Source organism: Alexandromys fortis, unplaced genomic scaffold (assembly GCF_014885135.2).
Source record: "Alexandromys fortis isolate MF-2015 unplaced genomic scaffold, M_Fortis_MF-2015_v1.1 scaffold_7, whole genome shotgun sequence".
Lineage (NCBI taxonomy): Eukaryota > Metazoa > Chordata > Mammalia > Rodentia > Cricetidae > Alexandromys > Alexandromys fortis.
In genome coordinates, this window is record NW_026067920.1 from 3,503,961 (window position 1) to 3,529,705 (window position 25,745).

Consider the following 25,745-nt stretch of genomic DNA (forward strand, 5'->3'; position numbering starts at 1 on the left):
TCACGTTATCTGGGTGTGGGGTGCCTGTTTTTTTTTCTTTAATTTTAATAAAGAAAATAGAGCTGGGCAGTGGTGGCACAAGCTTTTAGTACCGGCACTTTCGAGGCAGAGGCAGGTTATCTCTGTGAGTTTGAGGCCAGCCTGGTCTGCAGAGTGAGTTTCAGGAAAGTCAATGCTACACTGAGAAATCCTATCTCAAAAAGACAAAAATGAAAGAAAGAAAACAGAGACACTCAAAACATGGAGAGAGATTATTTTCGTGGTAGGAAAACTTGGTAACTTAAACTCATCAACTCTTCTAAATTAATCTACACATGAAAATGTAATTGACATGAAAATACCAATAGTATTTTGGGGAATCTTTTAGCTGAGTGTAACTACATCAAAGCGAGGCCTAAGCAAAATTAACATAAGGTAAGGGACTTGCCCTATAGAAACAGACATCCTGAAGTCATGATAAACTGTTGTTCGGGTACTCACAAAGCAAAAACAGGCATGCATAGAGGGTCTTGCCCTAGAGACACAGAGACATCATAAACCTACAATAAATTGACAACAGAATAACAAATTACCAAGGAATAGACCCATACATAACAGAGCATGTCTGTGGTGGAATATTAGTTGAAGATGTATTACATTTGTTTATGCTATGGAACATTTGTTTAATGATGCAAAGATGTGTTACATTCTTTTATGTTGCATTTGTTTAACTCTGTGAAGCTGTGTTACTTGGCCTGTCTAAAACACCTGATTGGTCTGATAAAGATCTAAATGACCAAGAGCTGGGCAGGAGAAAGGATAGGTGGGGCTAGCAGGCAGAGCAAATAAATATTTAGGAGGAGAACTCTGAAAGGGGCGATCAAAGAGCTAAAGGAGGCGAGGAGGACTCCAGGGGCCAGCCACCCAGACACACAGCAAGCCACAGGTAAGAAGAAAAGAAAGGTACTCAGAAACAGAGAAAGATAAAAGCCCAGAGGCAAAAGAGAGACAAGATAATTTAAGAAAATTAAGAAAAGCTGGCTGGAAACAAGCCAAGGCAAGGCTGGGCGTTCATAAGTAAGAATAAGACTCCATGTATTTATGTGGGAGCTGGATGGCAGGCCCCAAAGAGTAAAGAGTAAAAAAACAAACTACGTTTTGGTACCCATCGTGAGGCTCGAATACACAGGGCCTGAGAAAGCTGGAAAAACTATGGCCCCTTTAAGAAACTCTGCCTTGGCCGGGCGGCGGTGGTGGTGCACGCCTTTAATCCCAGCATTCGGGAGGCAGAGGCAGGCGGATCTCTGTGAGTTCGAGGCCAGCCTGGTCTACAAGAGCTAGTTCCAGGACAGGAACCAAAAGCTACGGAAAAACCCTGTCTCGAAAATTAAAAAAAAAAAAAAGAAAGAAAAGAAAAGAAACTCTGCCTTATAGCAGATCATTTAAATAGTCTTTCCAATGATAAATAGAAAAAACTAAGTTAAACAAACAAACAACAAAAAAATAAATAAATAAACCCAAAAACCACCTGCCACAATGCAGGACACTGGCATTCCAGGGTTGCGGGTTAAATATAGTTCCTAGTCAAAGACATCTGCGACCAGGCCGAGAACCTGAGGCTTGGCTCTCATGTAGCTTAGCAGTTTAAAGTTTGCTCACATGGTCAGGAAAGACTAGAGATATGCATTAAAAGAGGGCCAGATAGGGGAAAAAAACATTTTGTGGCAGGGAAAAATATCTAATCTTTAAGGTAGTAGAATTTTACTATGTAAAACACAGATTATACACATGATTAAAGGAAAGCCAGGAACTTCTAGGCATCCAAAACCATGAAGGCCTGGGTGTATGTGAGTGCACGTGTGTCTGTAAATGTGTGGTCCTACTATCATCAGAGAGCAAGTAGTCAGCATCTACAGTCCTGCCTTCCCAAAAGAGACAATCTGGCAGAAACTGTGTGTGAGCAAACAAGAGGTGTGAGCAGATGTACCAGCAACCTTCACAATCAATGCAAACGCAAGCCACAGTTAACCACTGCTAGTGCTAGGAGCCCAACAACCGCACCCAGACCCGGCAAGAATGCCAACATGGCATTGATCTTGTAACAGAGGGCTGGAGAGGTGGTTCCGCTAAAACTGTATTCTGCTCTTCCAGATGACTCAAGTACAGTGCCCAGGACCCACGTAAGGCAGTTCAAACTGCCTGTAACTCCAGTTCTTGGTGGGAATCCAGAGCTCTCTTAGGACTCTGGGTACCAAGCACACATGTGGTTCATGGACATACACACACAGAAAAATATCATGTGCAAAAGAGAATAAAACTAAGAAAAATAGGAACATAGGAGCTGTGTGTGACACATTTACACAATGGAACATTCATACAGCAGAAAGGTGATCAAGCTGCAGCTACGCCTAACATTGCAGGGAAAGCTTTGAAGTTGTGCAGGGCTACTATAAGCCAAGCGCAGACTTGCAAAGCATCCACACACAGTGGAAGGGCAGCAAATGGCCATGTTTGGGAAGCCAATTGCTCAGCTGGGGCTCTTCCAGCAGGACTCTCAATCGTCTTCCTTCCCGGAAACTAAACAAAGAAGAGGGTGGCAGGCACACCCGTCTACATCCCTCCACCTGCAGGGCTCCTCTGCAACCCCAGGTCCGCTCACCCTCCCAGAGGCACATCCAACGGTCAGACACCATCCTGGTGACTGGCACTGCAAGGGGGCTGCTGCACAGAGCACACATCTCCAGACAGGCAGTACTTCACATGGGAACACTGGCCACCTCGTTCATCAAAGACCTGGGGTGGGTACTGGGGGCTAGACAGAGCTGAGTCTCAGTTCACATACAGGATGGCCACAGATACCCTGCTCAGGGAGGTAACAATATGGGGCCTTTTTTAGGTGTGGTCTTTGTTGATAGTACCAGGACAAAGTATCTATTTTGAAACTTCCTCTCACACAAGGAAAGACTAGACAAATCTTGTTTGTTGAATGCAGAACTCTCTTGTTTGTTGAATCCAGGCTTGGTCTCAGTAAGTTCCTCATTGCTGGCCAGCGTGAAGGAGGAATTACCGTTTCCAGCTCCACTCCTCACTGTTCCACGATTGTTGTGTTTTGTTTTGTGTTGGAGTCAAGGTTTCAAGTGGATGGGGGAAGAGTCTTCTGTTTTGTGTTAATTTCATTGGTTAAATAAAGAGACTGCCTTGGCCCTTTAATAGGACAGAAAATTAGGTAGGCATAGTAGACAGAACAGAATGCTGGGAGAAAGAAGCCAAGTAAGGCAGTCACCATGATTCTCCCACTCCAGACAGACCCAGGTTAAGATCTTTCCTGGTAAGCCACCTTGTGGTGTTACACAGATTATTAGAAATGGGTTAGATCAATATGTAAGAGCTAGCCAATAAGAGGCTGGAACTAATGGGCCAGGCAGTGTTTAAAAGAATACAGTTTCCATGTAATTATTTTGGGTGTAAAGCTAGCCGGGTGGCAGGACGCAGCCCCGCCGCTTATGCAACATCAAGTAGTCCAGACTAGCCTCACTATATGGCCTTGAACCCCTGACCCTCCTCCTCCCTACCCTGAGTGCTAGTTACAGCTGGCTTGTTCTTTTTAAAAGAGTCTTTAGGGGCCATCAAGATGGCTTAGTAGTAAAAGCACTTAGCAAGCATACTTGATGATCTGAGCTCAGTCCCCCAGCACTTGGTAGGAGAATCAACTCCAAAGTTGTCTGTAACCTCAAATGCATGCCGTGGCCTACATGTTTGCATGTGTATACACATTAACAATGATGATAGCAGTAAATAAAATAAAAAAATTTAAACTATCTAAACTAATGTGTTTTCATCTAGGGAAACTTTCTTAGTCACTAAGTTTACATTTCCATCACAGAAATAGACACAAGATGAAAATAGGCTCCCTGGCTCTCACTGACCCCTAAGGTAATGGTTATCACCAGTCTGCCTGCTCCAAGTCTCTCGTTGGCTTGATGTGGTGGGGATGGGAGGTTGAAGTGGGAACTGAATGCAGGGTCTCACACACTGGGCAGGCTTCCTACCATGGACCACATCCTCGCTCTCTTTTTCCTTCCTGGTGGACCCTTACTACACTGTCTAGGCTGGCCTTGAACTGTGTAGCCTAAGCAGAACTTGAATGGGCTATCCTCCTGTCTCAGCTCAAGAGTGACTGGATGACAGGCCTGTGGTGTCACCTGCTGCAGCAGCATGTGCACACCAGGGCTAGCCACAAAGTCGGCAGGAACAACCACATGCTACACATGCCTAAGAAGCTGATTTCAAGTCTAGAGCCCACAGTGAGAGAAGAGAACTCTCAGAAGTTGTCTTCCGACCACATGTGTGTTACAGCACATGTGTGCATGGCCACCTGTGTACACATACAGAATTACTTTAAAAGCAAAAAAATAAACGTGAATGGTTAACAACGGCTTGAGGACACTGAAACCTTTCTATAAGAAAGGGATTTAAATGTGCATTTCTGTGAGCTGCTGTTCTCACTGGGCACAGGAGTCCTACTAGTCACACACTGTCCCTCCTCATGAATGACAACACACTCTCTTGAAACCCCAACCCCAATTCCAGGGACTCAAGCTCTGCCTCCATCTCCAACATCTCTGGACTCAGGCAACCAAGAAGGTTAACTTGCAAAGGAACCCACATTGCATAGAACTCAGTTTGATTGGTGATGGTGGCACACGTCTTTAATCCCAGCACTCGGGAAGCAGAAGCAGCTGGATATCTGAGTTTAAGGCCAGCCTGGTCTACAGAGTGAGTTTCAGGGCAGCCAGGGCTACACAGAGAAACCCTGTCTAGAAAAACAAAAAAAGAATTCAGTTTTATTCCTACGCCCAAATGATGCCTAATGCAAATTCAATCCATTCATAAGCAGTTAGCAGACTTCCAGTCTGATCTGTGATAGCCTACCACATCACACCTGAGTCCCGTTCTGGTGTCTTTCATGCCTACCCCTGACAGCTCAGTGGGTTGGCAGGGAGTCATGTAACTGCTGCTTTAATATTTCAGAGTGAGAGCCCCTGCCTGTCATGGTATCAGCACAGGGTGAGACCACTGCCTGTTCTGAGCTACCTCATTCCTGTGCTGATCCCCTTCTTCCAACATTACTCTCACGTCTATCACTGAGCACATCCGGTGCTATCATTTACAAGTCTGGCACTGGCTACTTTAAGAGACAGACACGGCCTCCATCAATTCCAGGAGGTCACTAACTGTCGTGGGCTGGTCTGCGCTCTCCGACAGCCACATGTTGAATCCTAAACCTAGAACCTCAGCACATGCCGACGCCTGCTGACAAGTGCCCGTCAAAGGAGCTCATTGGGTGACCCTGATGCAGTATGATGGACACAGGAGATCAGAACACACACAGGATGACTCTGGGGACATATGGAGAAGATGACCCCACACAAGGCTTACCTCAGGAGGAACCAGCCTGACCACCCAAGTCTGTGGAAGAACACACCTCCACCTACACATCCATACAGGTATTTACCCTCGGGCCCCAAGGAGCCTCTCGAACATCTATATCCCCGCCCAGGGCAGTCCTATCCACACACTGCACACACCAGTGAAAACATTTCTCTGCCTCCTGAGATCAGAGAAGGGAGGCTTGCTTGGCCATCATGGAAGCCCAAACCAAGTGAGGACCTCTCAACTCCAACCACCTGACTCCCTCAGTCCTTTCCACTACCCTCCCTGGCATTTCAGCAGATGGAGGTGGGAGGGTCCACTCTCAGGGGGCATCACCATTCTTGCACGCCTGCCCCCCCCAAGCTGTTCAGTGGGAGTCTTGCAGCTAAGTGAGGACGGTGAAGGCAAGAACACCCCACGAGGAGAAGCCTTGGGCTATGGCAGTCCTGATGTTAGGGGCATATGAGCTCTGAGCTTTCTGACAGTCCCCTGCCAGCTGGCAGGCTCAAGCCCATGGTTTAAAGTGTCCCAGTTACAGCAGTGGCAAATGAAACAAAAACCCCTTCTAAAGGAAGTGAGGAAGTGGCAGGCAGCAACCTGAGCTACCTGAAACATTTTAACAAGTGTCCCTGCAGGCAGACCCCAGAACTAATTTGAACTTCTGGCAATTTGGGGTGGGGTCAGGGTTCTCCTCCTTCTCCACCAGGCTGGATCCTGTCAGGGGCCAGCCGATGTCCTATAAATCAGGGCTTCAGCAAGAAGCTGCTTGCAGGTGTGTTAGAATTCAATGGAAGAAGAAAAGATGAAGTCAGGGCTCTTCAAAGAACTGGATGGGTAGCTGCAGACTGAAGGGGCTTGTTCCTGCCTGGGTCTCTGAGACTTCATGGATCGGATACAGGCAGGAATTTGTTCTGGCTTCCAGACAGTGAGACCACACACCACTTCAGAGACCTGCAGGCCGAGCTGCAGACCTGCTCTGCAAGGGGCGGTCCCTCACTGGCATCTCAGGACCCTGGGAGCTTCAAGCTGCAACCCTTCTCAGCCCTTGGCTATCTGTCCACTACTCGCCAGAGTTTATGCTTGTGTTGTTTAAATCCTGTGTGGCAGGCCGGTTTACTTCACTTAAGGTCATTCCCAAACTGACAACAAAGTACCTCCAACTGCTACTCTTTGCTGTCTGTTTACTTCATTCTTACCAAGACGGGGACAGGTGACAACCACCTTACTGGCTAAAATGCATTTGTACGCACTGCCTGCAGGACTGCCTCGGCAGTTGCTCCTGGTCATAGAGCCTCCTCGAAGGAACATCTGGGCAAGGCTTGCTCCAAAGGAAAAGCCAGGGAAGTAGATCCCTGGCAGTGGGTGGGGACAGAGGGTGAGGAAAGCGACAACGTATTCCTGGGAACCTAGAAAGCTGCTGTAGGGCTGGGTACACATGCAGGAAAGACCCGAGGAAGCCACAGTTCTTAACTGAGAAGGAAGAGGAGGCTAAGGCAGGAGAACTGACTGTCTCAGGCACCTAAGATTTGACATCTCTGTTACATCATGCGTCAGTCACAAAGCTAACCAGGCAGACACTACATGGGTGCATAACAAATAATAAACCCCACACACTCTGCTCGGGGAAGCCAATTAACAAAAAAAGCAGATAAATAAGAACCTGGGACTGTCCTGGAGGGGAGAGGACACTCTCACCATGAAATCTGCCTCCCAGGGACACTGGCCTACTCTGCCTGGTACTAGACAGAAGGTTCGACAAGGACAGATGGTACCCAGGGACACTGTGTGGCCAGGCAGGGGTGTCATGGTAGGCATTAGGCACCAAGTACTCTGAATGGTCAGCTCCTGCTCCACAGAGGCACTGGAGGGCGTTCATGTTAAAGTGTCGATCTCTTCCACGTGGTGGAGGCAGATCTGCAATGACCTTGACAACATTTCTCCTCTGGCATTAGTTGTGAGCCTAGCCTTTAAGGCTGAGCCATCTCTAGCCGGACATTCCTCAAGGGAATAGCCACTACAGTTGGGCAGCTGCACCTCCCCGCCAAGTCTCTTCATCAAGTGCCCCTGTCGTTAAAAAACCCACCACCTGCTGCTCCTCACAAGCCTCCTCAGAGTGTCTGGTCACTTCCTTGTCAGTTTTCTAAACCACACCCGTTTCTATATTCCCCTCCTCATCTTAATAGCTTCAGGTCTTTCCTGGTCACCCTCAGACACACTGAGCCTCCCTGATTACATCACTGCACTGTGTTCTGTGACCCCACCACATCCTGGCTGCTCTAGCTGCCTTCCGGCAAATGCTGACAAGAACCAGTGTACTGTAAAGCTGACCACTGGCTATCCACAGCCTCCAACTGCTCCCTCCCCCTTCCCAACTTCTGTTCCTCTCATTTCCAGGCAGTTCAGCCCTCTGGCCTCCCCTCTGTTTCTAACAAACCCCAAGCCTTGCATAGTCCTGTCCTTTATTTTCAGTTGAAATTTTAGGGTATAAACTGAGCATGCCCAGAGGCATGAATTTTTTAAGAATGTGCTCCACAATATTAAACTGAGCAGGCTCAGGAATGCATTCCTTAACCGAGACGCTTAGGGATGGGACATTGCCCGGATGACTATCTCTAGGTCCCCATGCTTCCTCTGCTCAAGAGGCCATTGCTTCAGGAAGGTCCCTTGTTCCCCTTCCCAATCTTTGCCTCTGAGTTGTGCTTGTTTTGACTTTGCGCTCACCAAGATGGGAATCCACTGCATTCGGTTGCAAAGAAAGCCTCCAGCTCAAAGAACCTGCTAAGACTTGATTTTATTTTTAGAAAATGAAAAAGAACGAGGTTAAAAATCAGTTCGGCGTGTGTGTTTGCTTTAAATCCACACTTAGCTGCACCAGTGTTACCGTGACCATCTGGGGACAGGGCACCAGAAGCACCCTTCCTTCCCAGATACAAGTCATAATGAAAAATCACTACAGCTTACAAGGGCTCTGGGACAAATCCCCACCAGTTGACAGCTACAGCCTTTGTTTTATTCCCTGCCCTGACCAGCTTTTGGAAGGCTTGAGAGAAGTTTCCCACTACTAAAACAAAAATATGCACCAACACAGAAAGATGCCTATAACTACAGTGTTTCTGAGAATGGCTTCCCAGCAACAAGGAGGTAAACGCTGACTGAGCCATGCTGTGGCCAGCACCTCACCTCAGACAGCACCGCCTTCACTGAACAGAGTCCTGGAGGAAGGTCTGGTTTTCTCCTCTTACGTTCCAAACTTAGATCCCACAGGAAACCAGAGGTCCCCAAGGGACACTGACCATTGACAGATCAGGTTCTCTGAGGCAGTGATGCTCAAAGGCCCCATCAGCTGCAGGCAAAGAACCTAAGCTGCCCCAGGGATTCGCCAGGGAGGTCCCCAGAGAGTCAGCCCACTTTGCTTCTGTAAGCCTTTCACTCAGACACTGCAATGACAACTCAGGATAAGACACAAAACGGGCTTCAGAGGAGCACCAGGAAAGGAGCCCTCTAGCAACCAGCATGGCCAGGAGCCAGAGAGGGAGGGAGGTCCTGCCAAACCGGGAGGTTTCTGCCTGTCCAGTACAGATGTCCTGACAAGACCAGCCAGACAACAGCCTAAGGTCAGGGTGCAGACCAAGGCAGAGGCTGCAGAGCAGGACAAAAGCCTCAGTGAAGGGCAGAGCAGATTACTGTGACAGTCTGCATAGGCCACAAGGCCACTGGGAGTGAGCCAGGGCTGTGAGTGGCAACTGTTCAGATTACAATGAAGCCGTTCCTTCTAAATGTCCTCCAACTTACCTTTTTGTCCTCTTTGGTCTTTCTAACATTTCGATGGGGCCCAAAAATGTTTTGCATTCCAAAAGCCTTCCTGGAGCAGTCCCTCTTCTGGGTGCTCAGCGGGGCCTGAGCAAAGCTGCCCTCCACCCGGTACCGGTCTGCAGGGATCTTACTCATGGGGGGAGGCAGCGTGCCGCAGTTGACGCTGGACCACCCGTCAGTAGAGTCTGTGTAGGATTCCTGGTCACTGGCATGTCCGCACTGCCACTCTTGGAGCACGTGGACTGGGAGCCACCTCTGGTTGAAACCACAGCTGGAACCTGTGGCACCCCTCTTGGAAGGGGGTACAGAACTCCTCAAAGAGGTTGGAGGGACCTCCATATGAGAGGTAGGTCCTGAAGGCTTTGTTAAGTCCCAGAACCTGTCGGTGTGGGGGCTGGTTTCCAATGGAGAGCCCACCTCTGGGTCGTGGGAGAAAGTTCCATTCCAGGATGCACCCCAAGGCTGTGAGCTCCTCCCACTCACACCTTCCCACCCTGGGCTACTGCCCTGGCCGTGCCTGCTCGAGCTCCCACCCAGGTCAACCACAAGCACCCTGTTGCTCTTCTCTTCCTGGTTGAAGTTGCCAATGCCACTGTCACTGTTGCTGCTGGTGCTGTTATTCTGGTGGGCATCAGCATCCCCGTCTAGAAAGGCACGGGCCCGCACACCCTCAATCAGCTCACCCATGTCTCGGTACAGGACAGAGATGAACTGAAGCACAGGGAGGGAAGATGCTGGGAATTCCAAGCAGCCGCTCGTGTCTGGGTCGGCTGTGCATGCAAACCCAAACCTCCGTGCGATGCCTTGGTGAATCTTGTGATGAAACAAGTCTGGGTCCACCATGAACACATGGCAGGACGTCCTCAGGGCACCTTCATCCTCCTGTGCCAGGCCTCCATCATCATTGGTCTGCATGGTCACCAGTCCGAAGAACCGCCTGTCATCTGGGCACACTGCACTGAATGCCAGCTTCTCTGCAGGATATTCCGCCACCACACCAGCCCTGTCAGTGACCAGCTGCACACAGTCGTGCATGACCTTCATGGTCACTAGTGAATGGATCTTCTGCTCGGCCCGCAGGCGGCGCATGCAGCCACGAATAGCCTGTAAACTGTCATGCTCCAGGTTGGAACTTGTGGAAGGGAGCTCGATGGAGCCCAAATAGCCCACGACCATGGCAACATTTAAAATACTTGCATCTAGTCCAAAGTCGTCATGACTGTCCAGCCCCACAGTGAATACAGAGTCATCGTTGATAACTTTCGATATCTCCTCCTTGGAGAGCATGCTGGGATGTGGTGCACAGAGACTGTCCTGACCAACATCAAGCCGTAAAGCAGCTGACTCGGACAAAGACCTCTGTTTCAGCTTCGGTGACTCAGAGCCACTGGCACAAAGATTTGGGCTTTCAAAAATCATGTTGAAAATCCCCCCAGACTGCACCTCTTCCACAACTCTCTCTGCCCTGTTTATACCCAAAGCCTTAGAATCAAGCTTAGGCCTCAGCCAGCCTTTCCCCTCATACAGGCCGCCTTCTTCATCGCTGGAACAGGACTCCACATGACTGGTGCCCTCACAGATCACCATGTGCAGAACACCAGAGCATTTCCCAATTAGTTTCACCACATCTTCGTGCGAGGCTTTCTTCACATTGATTTCGTTGATGGCTAGTATCTGGTCTCCAGCCCGGAGACCCACAAAATCCGCAGGGCTGCCCCTCATGACACAGCTGAGCACACAGGGTGCCTGTCCTGACAGGGTGAAGCCATAGCCAGCTCTGCCCCTGGCCACTTCCACGCTCCTCACTCGAGGGGCCACAGCGCCAGGCTGTCGCTTCCCTGGCTCCCCTGCCCTGTACATCCTGGTGCACCTTCAAGGCCAATTGCATAGCCCACTAGTCCAAAGAGTCCATGTTTCAAGGAATGTTGAATGCTACTGAGGTTTTTTTGTCTTGAAATGTTGCCCTAAGGAGGAAATACAAATACCTTGTTATTAAAGATCCTGTATCTCTAACTTTTACTGGCATTACCTGACTCTACATGGTAATTCACAATAAAAACCACCAGGGTCTCTACAGTCACCACGTAAATGTCAAGGTGAAGGCAAACCATCTGAATTTGGAGGATCTGATGCCAGGCTAAGACCCCTTCTATCACAGTGGAAAGCTGTAATCTCTCCCCTTCAGGATCCTGAAGAGGATATCCATAGAACAACCTGGAGGCCTCTCATTCAGCCTGCATAGACAGAGGCTAAGGCGCAGGCCTAGGTTCCCCTGAAGCTTCATGGAACCCCTTGTAGGTCCAGTGTTAAAATCAAGGTTTGCTGCTGTTCTAGGGTCAAAGGCCCCAAAGATCACCACCCAACTCTTTTATCTGATCCCAAATTCCCTCCACAAAATGTACTCCCATACCCCATGACTCTCCCACAATTAATTTATTTTGAACAAAGAGCTATGCTAGGAAAACACGTAAGTATGAAACAACCTCAATCAATAAAACCATGGAGGTCATCCAAGAGAAGAGATAAAAACAGCAATTGAACAAAGCAAAACAATGCTGTACTGACTTACTTATTCCAGGGGGCATGACTTCATAAAGTACTGGTTGTCATTAAATCCAGGCCTAAGCTTCCAGGGTATTTTTGTCCTTTTGGCTGTGAGTCTTAGCCTTTAATGGCTGAGCCATCTCTCCCAGCTCCTTGAGGGTATTTTTTAATCAGCCTTAAGAAAGTGAAAATGTAGCTACTTTACTCTAAAGACAAAAAAGTTAAAGAGCAGACCTGAGTCAAAGTCCCCCACACCACCCAGGCCAGTGATCCACAGGACTCTTAGGACCTGGCACGGAGGCACACCAGGTTAAGACTCATTACAATACAGGGACTCCAGGTAAAATCAGCAGAGGGGAAGATACACAGGGATGCCCAAGAAACCATGCATGAGCTTCTAGAACCTTCTCCCAGGGGAGTCACAAGGACACACTTAAGTCCCTCTAGCGAGGAGCTGTGACAACATGCACATGTGAAATGTCCAAGCAGGGGCCCAGCAGAGACTCAGAGTCTAGGGTTGTCACTACTTGTGTCCTCTGTACAGCATGTATGAAAACTCCAGTCTCCCAAAGAAGAGCACGTACAGACATAAGTCACATTGTCTCTGTGTGTCACACAGTCCACAGAGGCACAAGAAACCTTTCCCACCAGGGGAGGCAGGTGCCATCCCAGCATGCAGGCATCTCTTGGATGGGTGTCTAATGCTGTGAGAACTCTACTGCCTCAGACTCCTTCAAGATTATCCTTTAGAAAATACAGTGGGTGTGACGGTGACTCCGCTGGTAAAGTGCTTCTATGTAAGCACAAGGGCCTGAGTTTGAGCCTTGGCATTAAAAAGTGAGCAAAGCAGCACATGCCTATAAATCCAGTACCAGAGAAGGGCAGGACGCTAGGAGTCTATTGGTTGGCAAGCTACAGGATCGGTGAGTAATCCTGTCTCAAAAAATAAGGTGGAAGCCATATGTGGTGGCATATAACTTTAAGCCCAACACTCAGGAAGCAGAGGCAGGCAGACTGTGTGAGTTCAAGGGCAGCCAGGGATTCACAGTGAGACCTTGTCACAAAGACCTGAACATACACAAACATGTATATACACATATACCACACACAGAAAAAAATAGATACCAATACACACATATCTATGACTGCTACATCAGAAGGCCGAGGCAGGAGATCTCTATAAGGAGGAGGTCAGCCAGGGCTACAGTGTGTCAGGAAGGAAAGGCAATCCAGCAGTGGCTGGAATATGATGATCCAAACTATAATGACGAGCTTGGTGTCTGCAGAGCACATCGTTGAATTAATTACTCTCTTAAGACATTCTTGTGTCTTGAAATAGTATCCAGTAACGGAATTGTGAACAGATTCTAAATGATTTACAGACACACCAAGGCTGACTGGCAAGGGCAGTGGAAGAGCATCAGGAGACTGCAGGAATGGTCCCAACAGTGAGAACAAGGGGACACAAGATGCATGTTTGAGAATTACTTTTGCTACACAGGAATGAAGAAAGGACAATTTATCTATAAAATATGGCATCATTTAATATCTAAGTGATGCTAAATTAATAATTTATTAGTCATCAATAAGATGTACATACTGGAGCTGGGAGTATAATCCTATACAGAGAATGATTAGCATATGAGAAGCCCTAGTCTCCACTCCACACTGAAGATGACCAAGAAGCTGTTTTAAGATCTCAGTGGATCTGTTGTGGAATATTAGTTGAAGATGTGTTACATTTGTTTATGCTGTGGAACATTTGTTTACTGACACAAAGATGTATTGCATTCTTTATGCTGCATTTGTTTAACTCTGTCTAAAACACCTGGTCGGCCTAAATAAGAGCTGAATGACCAATAGCAAGGCAGGGGCAAGAATAGGTGGGGTTGACAGACAGAAAGGATAAATGGAAGGAGAAAAGGACCAAGCAGCAAGAAAAGAAGAGGTAAGCACCCAGCCACTCAGTCAGACACAGAACAAGAAGGGAAGAAAAGAAATACAGAAACAGAGAAAGTTAAAGCCCATAGGCAAAAGGTAGATGGGATAATTTAAGAAAAGCTGGCTAGAAACAAGACAAGCTAAAAACCAGCCATTCATAAGAAAGAATAAGACTCCATGTATTTATTTGGAAGCTGGGCAACGAGCCTCCAAAGGGTGAAGAGAAAAGAAATGAAAGCAAACAAACAAAAAGAAAAAATCAACTACATGGGTCTTCTCTGGGGAGCAATGGGCAGAACTGTGGCCCTTGCACTGTAATGCCCACACTCATGCATGCTCCCTCTCCAACCACAGAGCATACAAACAAGCTGACGTGAAGGATATGAGACAGGGAGACAGATAGTCCTGACCATTCAAGGGAGCTCCATGGAACCCTGGAGCCCAGGAAAAGGGATGGGGAGAGGTGTCATTCAGCAGAGACAGCGTGTGTGTCTGGAGGACCCAAGGATAGGGCTCAGGATGTAAGATGGAGACAACAAAGCCTCCAGGAAGACTCCTGGGACGCCGCGACTTTAGCGAGGTCACCAGATGGACTCAAGTTGTCCCCACCACCCAGTCACATGGATTTATGACACCACCTCTGCTACAAGGCATCCCACCCACCTAGGGTCCTGGATTCCCTCTCAAGTTCTTTACATCAGTGTCCCCAGCCCTTCAGTATCCCTTTGGTCCCCTCATTGTGCTCCCAGACCTCTGAAACCTGGCCCTCCCTTCCCTTCTGGCTCCAGCTCATGACTGGCCTTCCTCTTGTGGCAGCTTCTCTCCTCATTCCCCTGCCCCTTCTAGAAGGTTCAGTCTCTAAGAATGGCTCCCAGCTGTCTCCCCATCCCAGGGATTTCCACTCCATGACTGGTCTCCTACATGTTTATCTCCCACAAGCATGCCCAACAACCCAATCCCAGCAGAGTCCAAACACCCTCAGAGACAAGGTCAGCTCTCCAGATGTCAGAGGAAGACAGCCAGCCCCTAAGAGCACCCTAAAACCTTGTCAAGCACATGCAGATACCAGATGGTGCCACCTCAAGATAAAGTTATCCAAACTATGACAGACTACCACAACAGAGCATCTCCTAAGCCCAAAACATGGGGCTGGACAGTGGTCATCCACAGCATAGAGCAGAGCAAACAGCGTCAGAGAGGTTGGAGGCCTTGTCCCTGAGCTGCACAGGAGGATGAAACATGAGCTGGGTTTGTCTGCAAGGAGACAGGAGGGCCCCTACCTCAAGGGTATGTTTGGGGTTGTACACTTAAATTGTAGGTTGTGTGAGTAGAGAATTCTGAAATTCTGGCCGCAGCTGAAATTGAAGCCAGGTGCCAGCATCTGGGAGGATGTCTGGCCTTGTTTGACTTTTTAAAGGGGGAGAGGCTAAGAATAAAGGAACCCAGAGAATAAATAATGGGCGGGATCATGTAGCTGCCAAAAGAGAGGGCCCCCACCTACCCTGCAACTCAAGGGGGATGGGCTGTAGTGTTAGGACAAGACAACAAGGGACCCTGTTACTTCTATCCAGTCTCTAATGAGCAGCTAGCAGCTTGGATCCTGGAAGAGAGTAACGGTTAGTGGGGGCAATGGTGGGTTAGTTGGTTCAGAGACAAAGACAGACAAGGAGCTGTGCACTCCGAGCAGAGAGCACAGAAAGTGCCCCATAAAACAGAGCAAAAGGACAAGAACGTACCACAGACAGCACTTAGGCTGAGAGGGCACAGAACTCCAGCAGCCACACACAGGCCCCAACACTCCAGGACCAGCCCACTAACGCAAGGGGCTGGCCACTCCTCACACCAGCACCTGTGTGAATGAGCACAGCTTTGCCCGTTCCTAAGACAGAAACCTGTGATGACTGTCCAGAAAGGGCAGCACCTCCACCTTGTGTCCCCAGTGGATGTGATGATCCAGCTGACCTGCAGCCATCCACACGAGATCTGCCCTGCTCAGATCACTGCCGTCACCAGTTGGTCTTCTCCATCTGCCAAGGAGCATCATCTGCACTGAAAAGCAGGGGGCAGGTGGACCACCATGGGGGAACCCATGACCTGCCTGCCTTCCCACGAGCACCTCAAACAGCTTCACTAAAAGGAGCAGGCTGCTGTGCCCACATCTGTCGCATACATCAACATGAGAGCTTTCTCCATGCCAGGCACGAGAAAAACAACAGGGACAACAGGGACACCTGGGGAGCCCACTCAGGGACTGCAGGTCCCTGGGCAGAGAATCTAAGAGAGGAGGCACCAAGCTGAGGCAGGAAGATGCCGGCTCCACTCCCATCACCTACCCAGCTCACCTGCATCCTTTTCTTTGAACACACTCCCACCTCCCATTCCCAGGGTCACTCAAATTGCACGGGCTTGCTTCCTGCCCTGGTGTACTTGAACATGGATGTGCAACCACAATGGGAGGTTTCTAGAGGTGCTGAGTAAGACTTGCCCCCCTCAAACTCACATTAATTCACCAATGCAACAGTATTAAAAAGTAATGGAACATTTAACATGTTAGGCTACCCTGTAAAAGTAGTGACGCAGCTCTCACAGGAGTGGGTTAGTTCCCACCAGAGCAGGCTGTAGAAAGAATGTGTTTGGCCCCTCCCTGCTGGCTTCCTCTTGCTTGCGTTCTCACTCTGTGGTGCTAGATCACCAGGGCCATGAGACTGACCAGCGGCCAGTCAGAAAGGGCTAGTCAAAATTTGGAGAGTTACTCAAACCTCTAATAGTTACCCTATTGAGTACCCCAGTGTTGGGTATTTTTGTTATGGTGGCAGAAAGAGAGATAGCTATGGCAGGTCTTTTAGCAAGGTGCCCCATATCTAGAGGGCAAGGCACATCCCTGCCCTCAGAGCAAGAGTTCTGCCAGAGCTGCTGAGCCAGAGAAAGAAGGGTTGCTCCACAGTACTACTGAGAAGTGGAGGAACCTTTGGGAGGCTGGGCCGACTAGAAGAAGCTAAGTCATTAAGATATGTCAAGGTTTGAATGTGAAATGTCACCAACGGCCTTGTATTTCGAACACTTGCTCTCCAGCTCGTGGTGCTGTTCTGGGAAGCTGTGAAATCTTTAAGGTATGGGACTTTACTGGAGGCAGTGGCTCACTGGGGAGCAGACCCTGGGAATTAGTATGGTCCAGCTCCAGCCTGAGCTCTCGCCTCCTGATCTGCACAGATATGACAATCTGCCCTGCAAGTTCCCACCACCAATGATGCCCCAGTCACCATGCCTTCCACAGCTCGCTAAACTGGATTTCCTTAAACCAACCCTGAGCTAGAGCCAAGCTCTCCTCCCTGGGATGGCCTGTCAGGTATTATCTCAGCAACAGGAAAAGAAATGAGACATGGTGTGCCCTGGAAGGGCACTGGAACCCTGGTTCCTTCCTGCCTGTCCTTCACTTCCTGGCTGCCAGGAGGTAAGCTCTGCTCCACCGTCTGCTCCCCCCATGATGCACTGCACACAGGCTCAAGCAATATATATCCATATATATCCAAACACATAGCCATATCAATCACCAGGGATCTTGCTGAGCACACATTCAGAAGGAAACCAAACACCAGAGGACTGACAAACACCCTGGCACATTTCCCAGCTGCCCGTAGCGACAGGGCCTTCCATCCTCCAGGAGAGAAAATTAGGGCTGCCTCGCTTTCTACTCCCAAGCCCTTCACCCATTACCCTGTGCCCAGCCCAACCAGACACCCCCACAAGTGCTGTGAGGATGACTGCCTTCAGGGACACATGAGCTCTCCAAGCTGGGCAGCAGCACAGTGCTTCGTGGCTGTGGTCAGGCCCACTCCCTGCCAGGTTACCTATACTGGTGACCCTATAAGGCAGGCACATGCAGACAGCACTGCCTCTCTAGCTGCCCCACGGTTCAGCAGAGCAGACAGCACCTCTATCATTGGTCACATCTCTAGTAAGTAACCAATGGAGGGGCATGCAATGCAAGACAGGCAGGAAGCCCTGCTAAAGCCAAAGAAATCTAAAGGACTCGAGGAGGACAACTTCCAGTCTCCTGTTCCGCACACTGTGTCTACCACTCCCCTGGAACACTCACCTGCACCTCTCTCCCCAGTCTGCACCCTCCTAGAAATAATCCCTCACAGCCAGACCTCCTCTGCGCAGCCAACAGGTAGCTAAGGCTCCGGAGTCCCTGCTTGCGAGCACCAGCTAGTGAAGCTGTCCTATGATATACACGGTCTAAACAAGACAGCCAGAGTCCCAAGGGGGCCCCAGGAAAACTGAGGGGCCTGATTCCTCACCATACAGAGTGAACAGGGATTATCTTGTAGGCCATGACTCGGGTCATATGGAGTGCCAACAAGAAGATCCACAGATCCATCAAGTTTCTGAGAAAACGATGGCATCAGAACACTACCAGCTGGAACTGAAGAGGCAGAAGGCCTCAGGAGGACGTGGGCACTGGATCCTGTGAGCCCTCACAACAGGAAGCAGGTGACAGTATCTCAGCTGCAGGAAGAGCACATTCCAGGAGGAGAAACCAGACCGGGAGGAATACTGAGGTCTTGGGGTTTAACAAGGACCCTGCAGCTATTCCCAGTCTAGACTTCAGGGTGGCCAGAGCTCGGAGGCCATCTCATCTCTCAGTCTTCTCTGCACCGCGCAGGAAGGCCTGCAGTGGGGACATCTGTCCTGGGTATGGGTAGGTGGACCGACTGCTTGTCCCTTCAGTTTCCTCTCCAAAGGTTTGAGTCAGGCCCTCATCTGCACCAAACCAACTCAAGTGCTAGAGTCTGACCTGCTACTGCTGTGGAACACTTCCTGTATGTAGGATAAGGGCACTGGGACCAGCGATTGACAGGGAGCTCTGAGATGCCCCATAACCAGGCCTCCTATTTATCCTGTCCTTAATAGTATTCTTGTCTTGGATACGAAATGGACCTAGTGACTCACTTCCAACTACTAAACCCCAGCAAAAGTGATGAGGGGTCAGCTCTGAGGCTAGGTCACAAAAGGACTGTGGCTTTTGTCTTGCCCTCCCCCTTCTCCCTCACTCTGAGGGAGATGTCAGGTTGTGAGCGTCCCTAACTAGACACCCACATGACAGAGAGCCAACAAGATGGGAAGTCTGCCAGTAGCCATATTAGCAACCTTGGAAGAGGATCTTCTAGAGCCAGCAACTGCCACAGGTGAAACCTGGAAGCAGCTCCTCCCTACACAGCTCGGACTGACAGTTAAATCCCAACCTGGGTGAGTGCTGACCACAGAAGCACGCTGTGTAGTGTAAGCTGCTGTGCTGGGGACAACCTGCTGCTCCGCAGTAGATGGCCAATGTCACAGAGAACACAAAATGAAAATATCATCACTTGATCTTCCATCGCTACACTAGAAATACATACACAACAGCGTTGTTTGTTCCTGGGTGGCCAAGCATAGGAAGGTGTTTTCAGACAGGTTCCCTAAAATTGAGTCTGTGACAAGACGACAGCTGCAACATCAGAGCTATTCCAACAAGAAAGCCAAGGAACTGGCGGGATAGCCACCTGGTGGCTCAAGGTCTCGTCATCCGAGTGTACTAATCCCATTGACAAATGAAGAGATGAGCTCAAGCACATCCTACATCCCGGGTCCCAAACCTCCGTTCAGAGACTGTTCTCCGAGCCTGCTGCAAGTCCTTGGCGGCTCATGTCTCCGGTGTGTTTGAGAGCATCTTGGCAGCCATTGCACTGCAGTGTGCCCAGGGGCTGATGGAGCAGTGCTGGCTGGCTAAGCAAGCATAGTGTTGCTCCCCTCCCAAGCTCTTCTATAGGCAGGGTTCCTCCAGGGTTTCTGCAAAGGTCAGTCCCTGCGGTTTTAACATTTTAGATGCCAAGAAACCTGAGACCAAACATTAGGATCATACAGATGTGTCAACTCTTCTCTTGCACAGCAAGCCCTTTTCTCCCTATCCCAGTCAGTCTTAACACCACACACTCAATCCATTGCTAAGCTGCAGCACAGAAATTAGGTATGAAGAATTCCTTTAAACAGTGACTCTGAGTTCACCTTAGAATAAAACATTCCGAAGGAGAAAGAAGTAGGGGTGGTAAAGAGGAAAGTGAAGACAGCCATCATTTGGCCTGCTCCGCTCCTCCAAATGCACACTATCATCACAGTTGAGGACACCTGACAGGCGGAGGGGTCAGAGGCAACACATCTAGACTAATGTCACAGCTGTCACATGAAACAAGCTTCAAATGCTGACTGAGCATAAATATTGAGCCTTAGGAGACAAGGCACAATGATCACGGGTGGCTTCCACAGCCCTTCCCCAGAGGACTCACCCGTGCTCACCTCAGCATCCTGATGCACCCTCCAAATACAAGCTAAGCTGCCAGGACCCAAAGAGCAGTGTTTCCCATAAACAGGACTCGTTGCATACCTCAGAAGAGAGAAGACCAGGAACACAGAATGTCCAGAGGCAGCAGGGACCCTGCCTCCAGGCAAAGTTCAACTCACACTTACCTGTTTTCAGATTTAGCAGCAAAGATACTATCTCAAAAGGCAAAAGGTTTGCTTTTCTTGTCTTTGAGCAACTATAATTTTTCCTGATGTAAAGTTTACAACTAGCAAACCCCAAAGGCTAGCCTAGTCACAGAAACAAACATGTACAACCTCCCAGTATAAAAGAAGGGACAATGCAAGGCCACCAATGACTAGAACACTTAGAGATCCAAAATGCAACGCTTCACACTGCCTGGGCTCACCCACTACACAAATGGTGCTAGAGAGCGCACTGTGTGCATGCAGACAGGGCCTCCAGCTACTCACAGATCACAGCAGGGGAGAAGTGCTCATGCAGTGCAGTGCCATTGCATGGGGTGAGGGAACACAGGAACGGGCACTGCCCCTTGGTTCCTCAGGATTCTATGCTGTAGCACTGCAGACACTGACAAAGCCCATTTCTTCAGTGCCCCCACAGGTTGAGGACCCAATTCTTTTGCAAGGAAGGGAGCCATAAGCCATAGGAACCAACAAGGACCTGACTGCATGGGGCCCACCTGCCAGAGGTCGAGAACCTTCAAATGCAATAGCAGCAGCACACTGACCCAAGAAATCAGCAGAGAGAGTAGCTAGCCTCTATCACTACTTCATGAGACCCCCATGGCCAGCTGAGACCAGGGCTAGCACTGAGAATGGATGCCAACCGAGCCCACAGTCTGCTAGGCAGAGGACATTTGTCAACTCATTCCTCTCACTATGGGCACCAGTCTAGGCTCCCAAGTTTTATAAAAGAGACAGAACATGCAGAAGCCACAGCCTGTTAGGACAGGGGTCCTCACTGTCAACTGCTCTGCCATGGCAATTCTGATCCCAGAAACACCAGTTCCAAACCTCTGAAATATTTAAAGTAAACCGTCCTAATTTTTCCCTTTCATTTTATTTGATCTTTCCTTTTTATCGCTAGTTGATATATAGTTCTGCTTGTGGTTTTTAAATCTGTGCAAAGCGAGTCTTTGAAGACAGTTGACTGGTTTCACAAAAATATGAGACACATTAGTAGATGCTACATAAAAGACCAACAGCTTTTTTGGCAGTCCAGTGTCTCAAACACTACGCAGCAACATTTTCTCTGACAAGCCCAACTATAAAGAAACAAGGCTAATCCTTGGTGCCCATAGTCCCATCCGAGGAGCCTGAGCTCCCCCCATCCTGCGGCACCCTGCTCTCCTGGTCCTAGCTAACCTTACCACATTGCTTTCACAACTGTCCCCTGCATCAACGGCACGAAGGACAGAATAACTGTCTAGAGTTCTATACCCAGCTAAACTAACAAGGAACTAGACCATAAGGAAGGTTTCAAAATCAAGAGGAAAGGTTCTCTTTTACATTTCTTAGCTACTAAAAAAGTAGAATTTTAGCAAGACAAGGATGGATCTGAGATAAGACGAGGAACCTGGCACACAGGAACCCAATACAGAGTGGTATAGCACAGGTGACCCCAGCTAACAGCTCTGTAGATCTCTGGACTTCAGGGCAGACTGGAGAAGGCTCTTCCAGTACCACCAGCTGTAGGTGTGGACTAACATGAGGATGTAATGAAATCCAGTTCTGGCACATCAGTGACAGCAAGATCAGCCCACAAGTGCATGATGGGAGCTGTGCTCCAAGCCCTTTTCAGCTCAGTGATGGCAGCTGGTTTAAGTAAGAGGCCCCACTATTTAAAGGGGCATGGAGAGATGGTGGTTAAGGGATCTTGGCTCCATTCCAGCACTTAAATGGTGGCCAATGATCATCCATAACCACAACTTTGGGGATTCAACAGGCATGCATATGGTCCATACACATGCATGTAGGTAAAATATTCATACACACACAAAAATCTTTTTTTAAAAGATGAGACATGGCCGGGGGTGAGTGCACAGAGACTTGAGACTCCATCCACCTAGGGTGGCCCCTCTGGGGCTGGGCAGGTGGCACAGAATGCCACTGTTGAATTTAAACCCATGGGTTAGTTCCCAACAAACAAGTGTCATGGAAAGAAAACTAAGACCATGGCTCAGAGATAGATGAGTGATGTACAAAATATATATGTATATAGCACAGAGTGTGTGCATGTCTACCTGACTGCCTGAACAAGGCAGGGGAGTCATGGGGGCAGTGAGGTCATAAGAGAACAAGGAAAGGAAACAAAGGACAAATAATGTGCTCCCCTTCTCTCATTTACCCCCAGACCTTTAAGGACATTGAGTGCGGTCACTACTCAGGTTAGTGCCTGCCTGGAACAAACAACTTCTGCCTGGGAGAAGCCTGGAGTTTCTAAAATGGTAGCCCCTGAAAATCAGAAGCCAAGTTCCCATGCATATTTGGGCTTGTTTGCTTTGGGGTTTAAGGTTTGGGGGATTTACTGGTTTTTTTTGGGGGGGGCTGTTTGTTTGTTCTGTATTTTGAGGCAGGGTTTCCCTGTGTAGCCCGTGCTGTCCTGGAACTTGATTTGTAACCAGGCTAGCCGTGAACTCACAGGTCCGCCTGCCTCTGCCTCCCCAGTGCTGGGATCAAGGGCGTGCACCACCAAGGCCAGCAAGATTGTTTCTAAACTATGTGTACATGTGTGTAATGCTCATGCAGTCCAGAGCCTGGGGAGTCCAGAGGCATCCGTTCTTCTGGAACTAGATCTATAGGGAGTTGTGAGCTGTCCAAGGCAGGTTCTAGAAACCAAACATGGTTCCTCTGCAAGACCAGTAAGTGCACAGTCTCAACCACTGAGCCATCTCTCTAGTGCGGTGATTTTTGTTGGGCCAAGGTCTCACTTGGCCCAGGCTTCAGCATCAAGCTCACCATCCTCCTGAGTGCTGGGGTTCAGGCTACTACTGAGCAGATTTCTGGAGACTGTAGTTTTCACTGGATTGCCAAAGGAGTAGGAACCCCCACCTTCCTAAAGAGAATAAATGGACACTGTACCCTTTTACAGCTGGGCATGCATCCAGAAACACTTCCACGGGGCAGCGAAACCACAAACTACCGCAGTCCTTGCTGTGTAGGACCCTTGGGTAGATCCATGTGTCCCACCCTGGGGAAAAAGCAGGACACAGCTGTTCCTCAGTGAGAAGGGGAAACCACACCAGGGTCTTTGCAGATGTAAACTGAGAACTTCAAATCTCCTGGCAGCTCTAAATGTCCTTAAAGACCAAAGCAGAAGGAGGTTTACGAGAAAGCTGTGTGATGCTGGAACCAAGCCCTGAACCCAGGGATGAGACTAGTGTCCACCTGACATGAGAAGTATGGAGATTCTCCCTGAGCTTTCCCAAAGGACATGTGGCCATTGAGGCCCATTGCATACTCCTGGCATCCGGAGCCATGAAGAATAAACTGTTGTTTTAAGCCACTAAATTTAAGTCTCTGCAATAGCTCAATAGGAAACTAAAGCAAGTGCTGACTAGTAAGTAAATGTTTGCAAGGTTTCCAGCAAACTCTCTCTCGCGCGCGCGCGCGCACACATGCACACAATGTTAAGGGCCCTCAGCCACCCACTACCGTCTTCGTGCACTTGCTGCCAGCATGCTCCCTCAGCCAGATGGAACCAGCATGTTGGGCCTGTCTCAGACACAGGTGTCAAATGACAACGGGATTAGAAATTAGAAATACAGAGCTCAGCCTCAGCCTCTCCCACCCTGGGATCCTCGAAGGACCTACTGCAGCAGCCAGTGACCAGGCTCAGAATCACCTCTGTGACGCCCACCATCCATTCTCTTGAGGCTGTTGTTCTAAACGTAAGGCAAAAAATGAGCCAGTCCTTGACCCTCCTGTGTGACACGTAGAACCACAAAGTGCCTCCTGTCACAAGCTGGCACTCGGGGGGGATGCACTGCAGTTTGGTCCTCAGTATGGACCTTGCCTTCCCAAAGCCTGGAACACATACACCACCCCAAGTCTGAGGGCTTTTCCTCAGCTCTGGGATTTGCTGACCTCTGCCAGCTCTCTGGCCTCTCCTCGTTCCTGTCAGAGGCAACCCTCCTTCTGCATGACACTCCCCCAGGGTAGGGGCCAAGAACTTCAAGGTCCTACCCAAGAGCCTTAACTGCCCATCTGCCCTCATGACCTTCTCTGTCCCAACAGTGTCCCTGAAGCCCAGGTCCTGACTACTTGGTACTTGTCATCCGGCCCCTAAATGAAAAAGGTGTAACATTTTTATTCCCGTTTTTTGCAGCAGAAACTTCATACTGACAATAGTGCTTCCTTCAGAAACTTTGAAAACTTAAGCACGACCCCTTGATTCAAAATTGATTTTGCTCCTCTCCCCCCACCCACACACACCAGTTGCTTACTGTAGCTCAAGGTTTCACTCCCAGGGCGACTTCCCTGTGCCAGCTTTCCCTCATCTACACTCCCCGGGTCTGAGCCCATTCCAGGAGCCTAGGCCCCTCTATCTGTATTCTATGGGTCAGAGCCCCTCTGTCTACACTAAAGGGTTCTGAGCCCCCACTCCCGCTACATTCCACATCTGAGTCCCCTGCCTATCCAGTTCCGCTCTCATCTATACGCCATAGGTCTGAACCCCTGTCTACACTCGACAGCTCTGAGACCCCTTGTCTACACTCCACAGCTCTAGCCCCTCCGTCTATACTCCATAATTCTCGCTGTGGGCTGCTCTGCGTTCTTGACCTACATTTCCTCAGTTCGGGTCCTTGGAAACGGTCTCTGCCCAAACAATGCAGCCGCGGGCTGAGTTAGACTTTAAATCCCCCTCACTGCCGGCCGGACCCGCTTCTGAGCCGGGTCAGATCCCGCCCGGGTCCGGTGGGCTGCGGCCCGTGCAGAACCTGCACATCCGGCCTGTGCGGGACCCTGGCCGTCGTCCGCGCGAGCAAGTTCCCGGAGTCCCGCGCGAACAAAGAAGGCGCGGGCGGCGCCCGAGCTCGGCCCCACGGCCGCAAGCCGACCAGCCCGGGCCGTGCGGGGGCGCGCGCCAGGGAAGAAAGACGCGCGAGGAGGCGCGCCGGCCCCGCTCACCTACCGGGCCGCCGCTTGCTCCCGCCGGGCGCCCGCCGAAAGCACCAACGGTCACCACCGTCGCCGGGCCGGGGGCGGGGCTCCGGGAGGGGCGGGGTCCAACCCCTGATAGCGGAGCTCGGGCTCCAGGGGGCGGATTGTAGGGCGGGGCCCAGGGTCTAGGGGGCGGGGCTCGGTGAGGGGCGGGTCAGGCCGTTGTCTCGGACTCGGACCCACAAAGTCCAGCTTCTGGGGGCGTGGCTCCGGGGAGGGCGGGGTCCAGCCAATTTGAAGGGAGGGACTCAGGGTCTTGGGGGCGGGCTTCACTCTGGATCCTCCGGGGCTCCGTGTTTTAGAGGGTTCAGTGTTTAGGGGACCGGATTTGAGGAGGGGGCGAGGTCAGGCCGTTGGATTGCCTGTGTAGGGACCGACTGGGGGGTGAGGGGGGGGGTCCTGCTTCTGGGGGCGGGGCTTCTGGTGGGGCGGGGTCCAGCTATTGGGGACAGACGGGGTCGGGCTCCCAGGATTGGAGTTCTCTGGAAGTAGGGGCGTGCCCGGGACATAAG

The 25,745-nt window shown here is 50.0% G+C and overlaps 1 protein-coding gene across 6 annotated transcripts in view; it reads right to left on the reverse strand.

The window, feature by feature from the left end:
* Rgs12 (regulator of G protein signaling 12) overlaps window positions 1–25,328 on the reverse strand; it is a 96,619-nt gene extending 71,291 nt beyond the window's left edge. For 2 of the 6 annotated variants that reach the window (XM_050140897.1, XM_050140898.1), the window contains exons 1-3: window positions 25,205–25,262; window positions 11,795–11,944; window positions 9,205–11,189 (exon numbers count right to left, since the gene is read on the reverse strand). In XM_050140897.1, the coding sequence (XP_049996854.1) occupies window positions 9,205–11,085 (1,881 nt within the window). In that variant the 5' untranslated portion in view covers window positions 11,086–11,189; window positions 11,795–11,944; window positions 25,205–25,262. Of the gene's footprint in view, window positions 1–9,204; window positions 11,190–11,794; window positions 11,945–25,204 lie in introns of all 6 variants that reach the window. The other 4 variants (XM_050140896.1, XM_050140894.1, XM_050140900.1 and 1 more) reach the window with 4 other exon arrangements.
* Window positions 25,329–25,745: the final 417 nt, after the last annotated feature.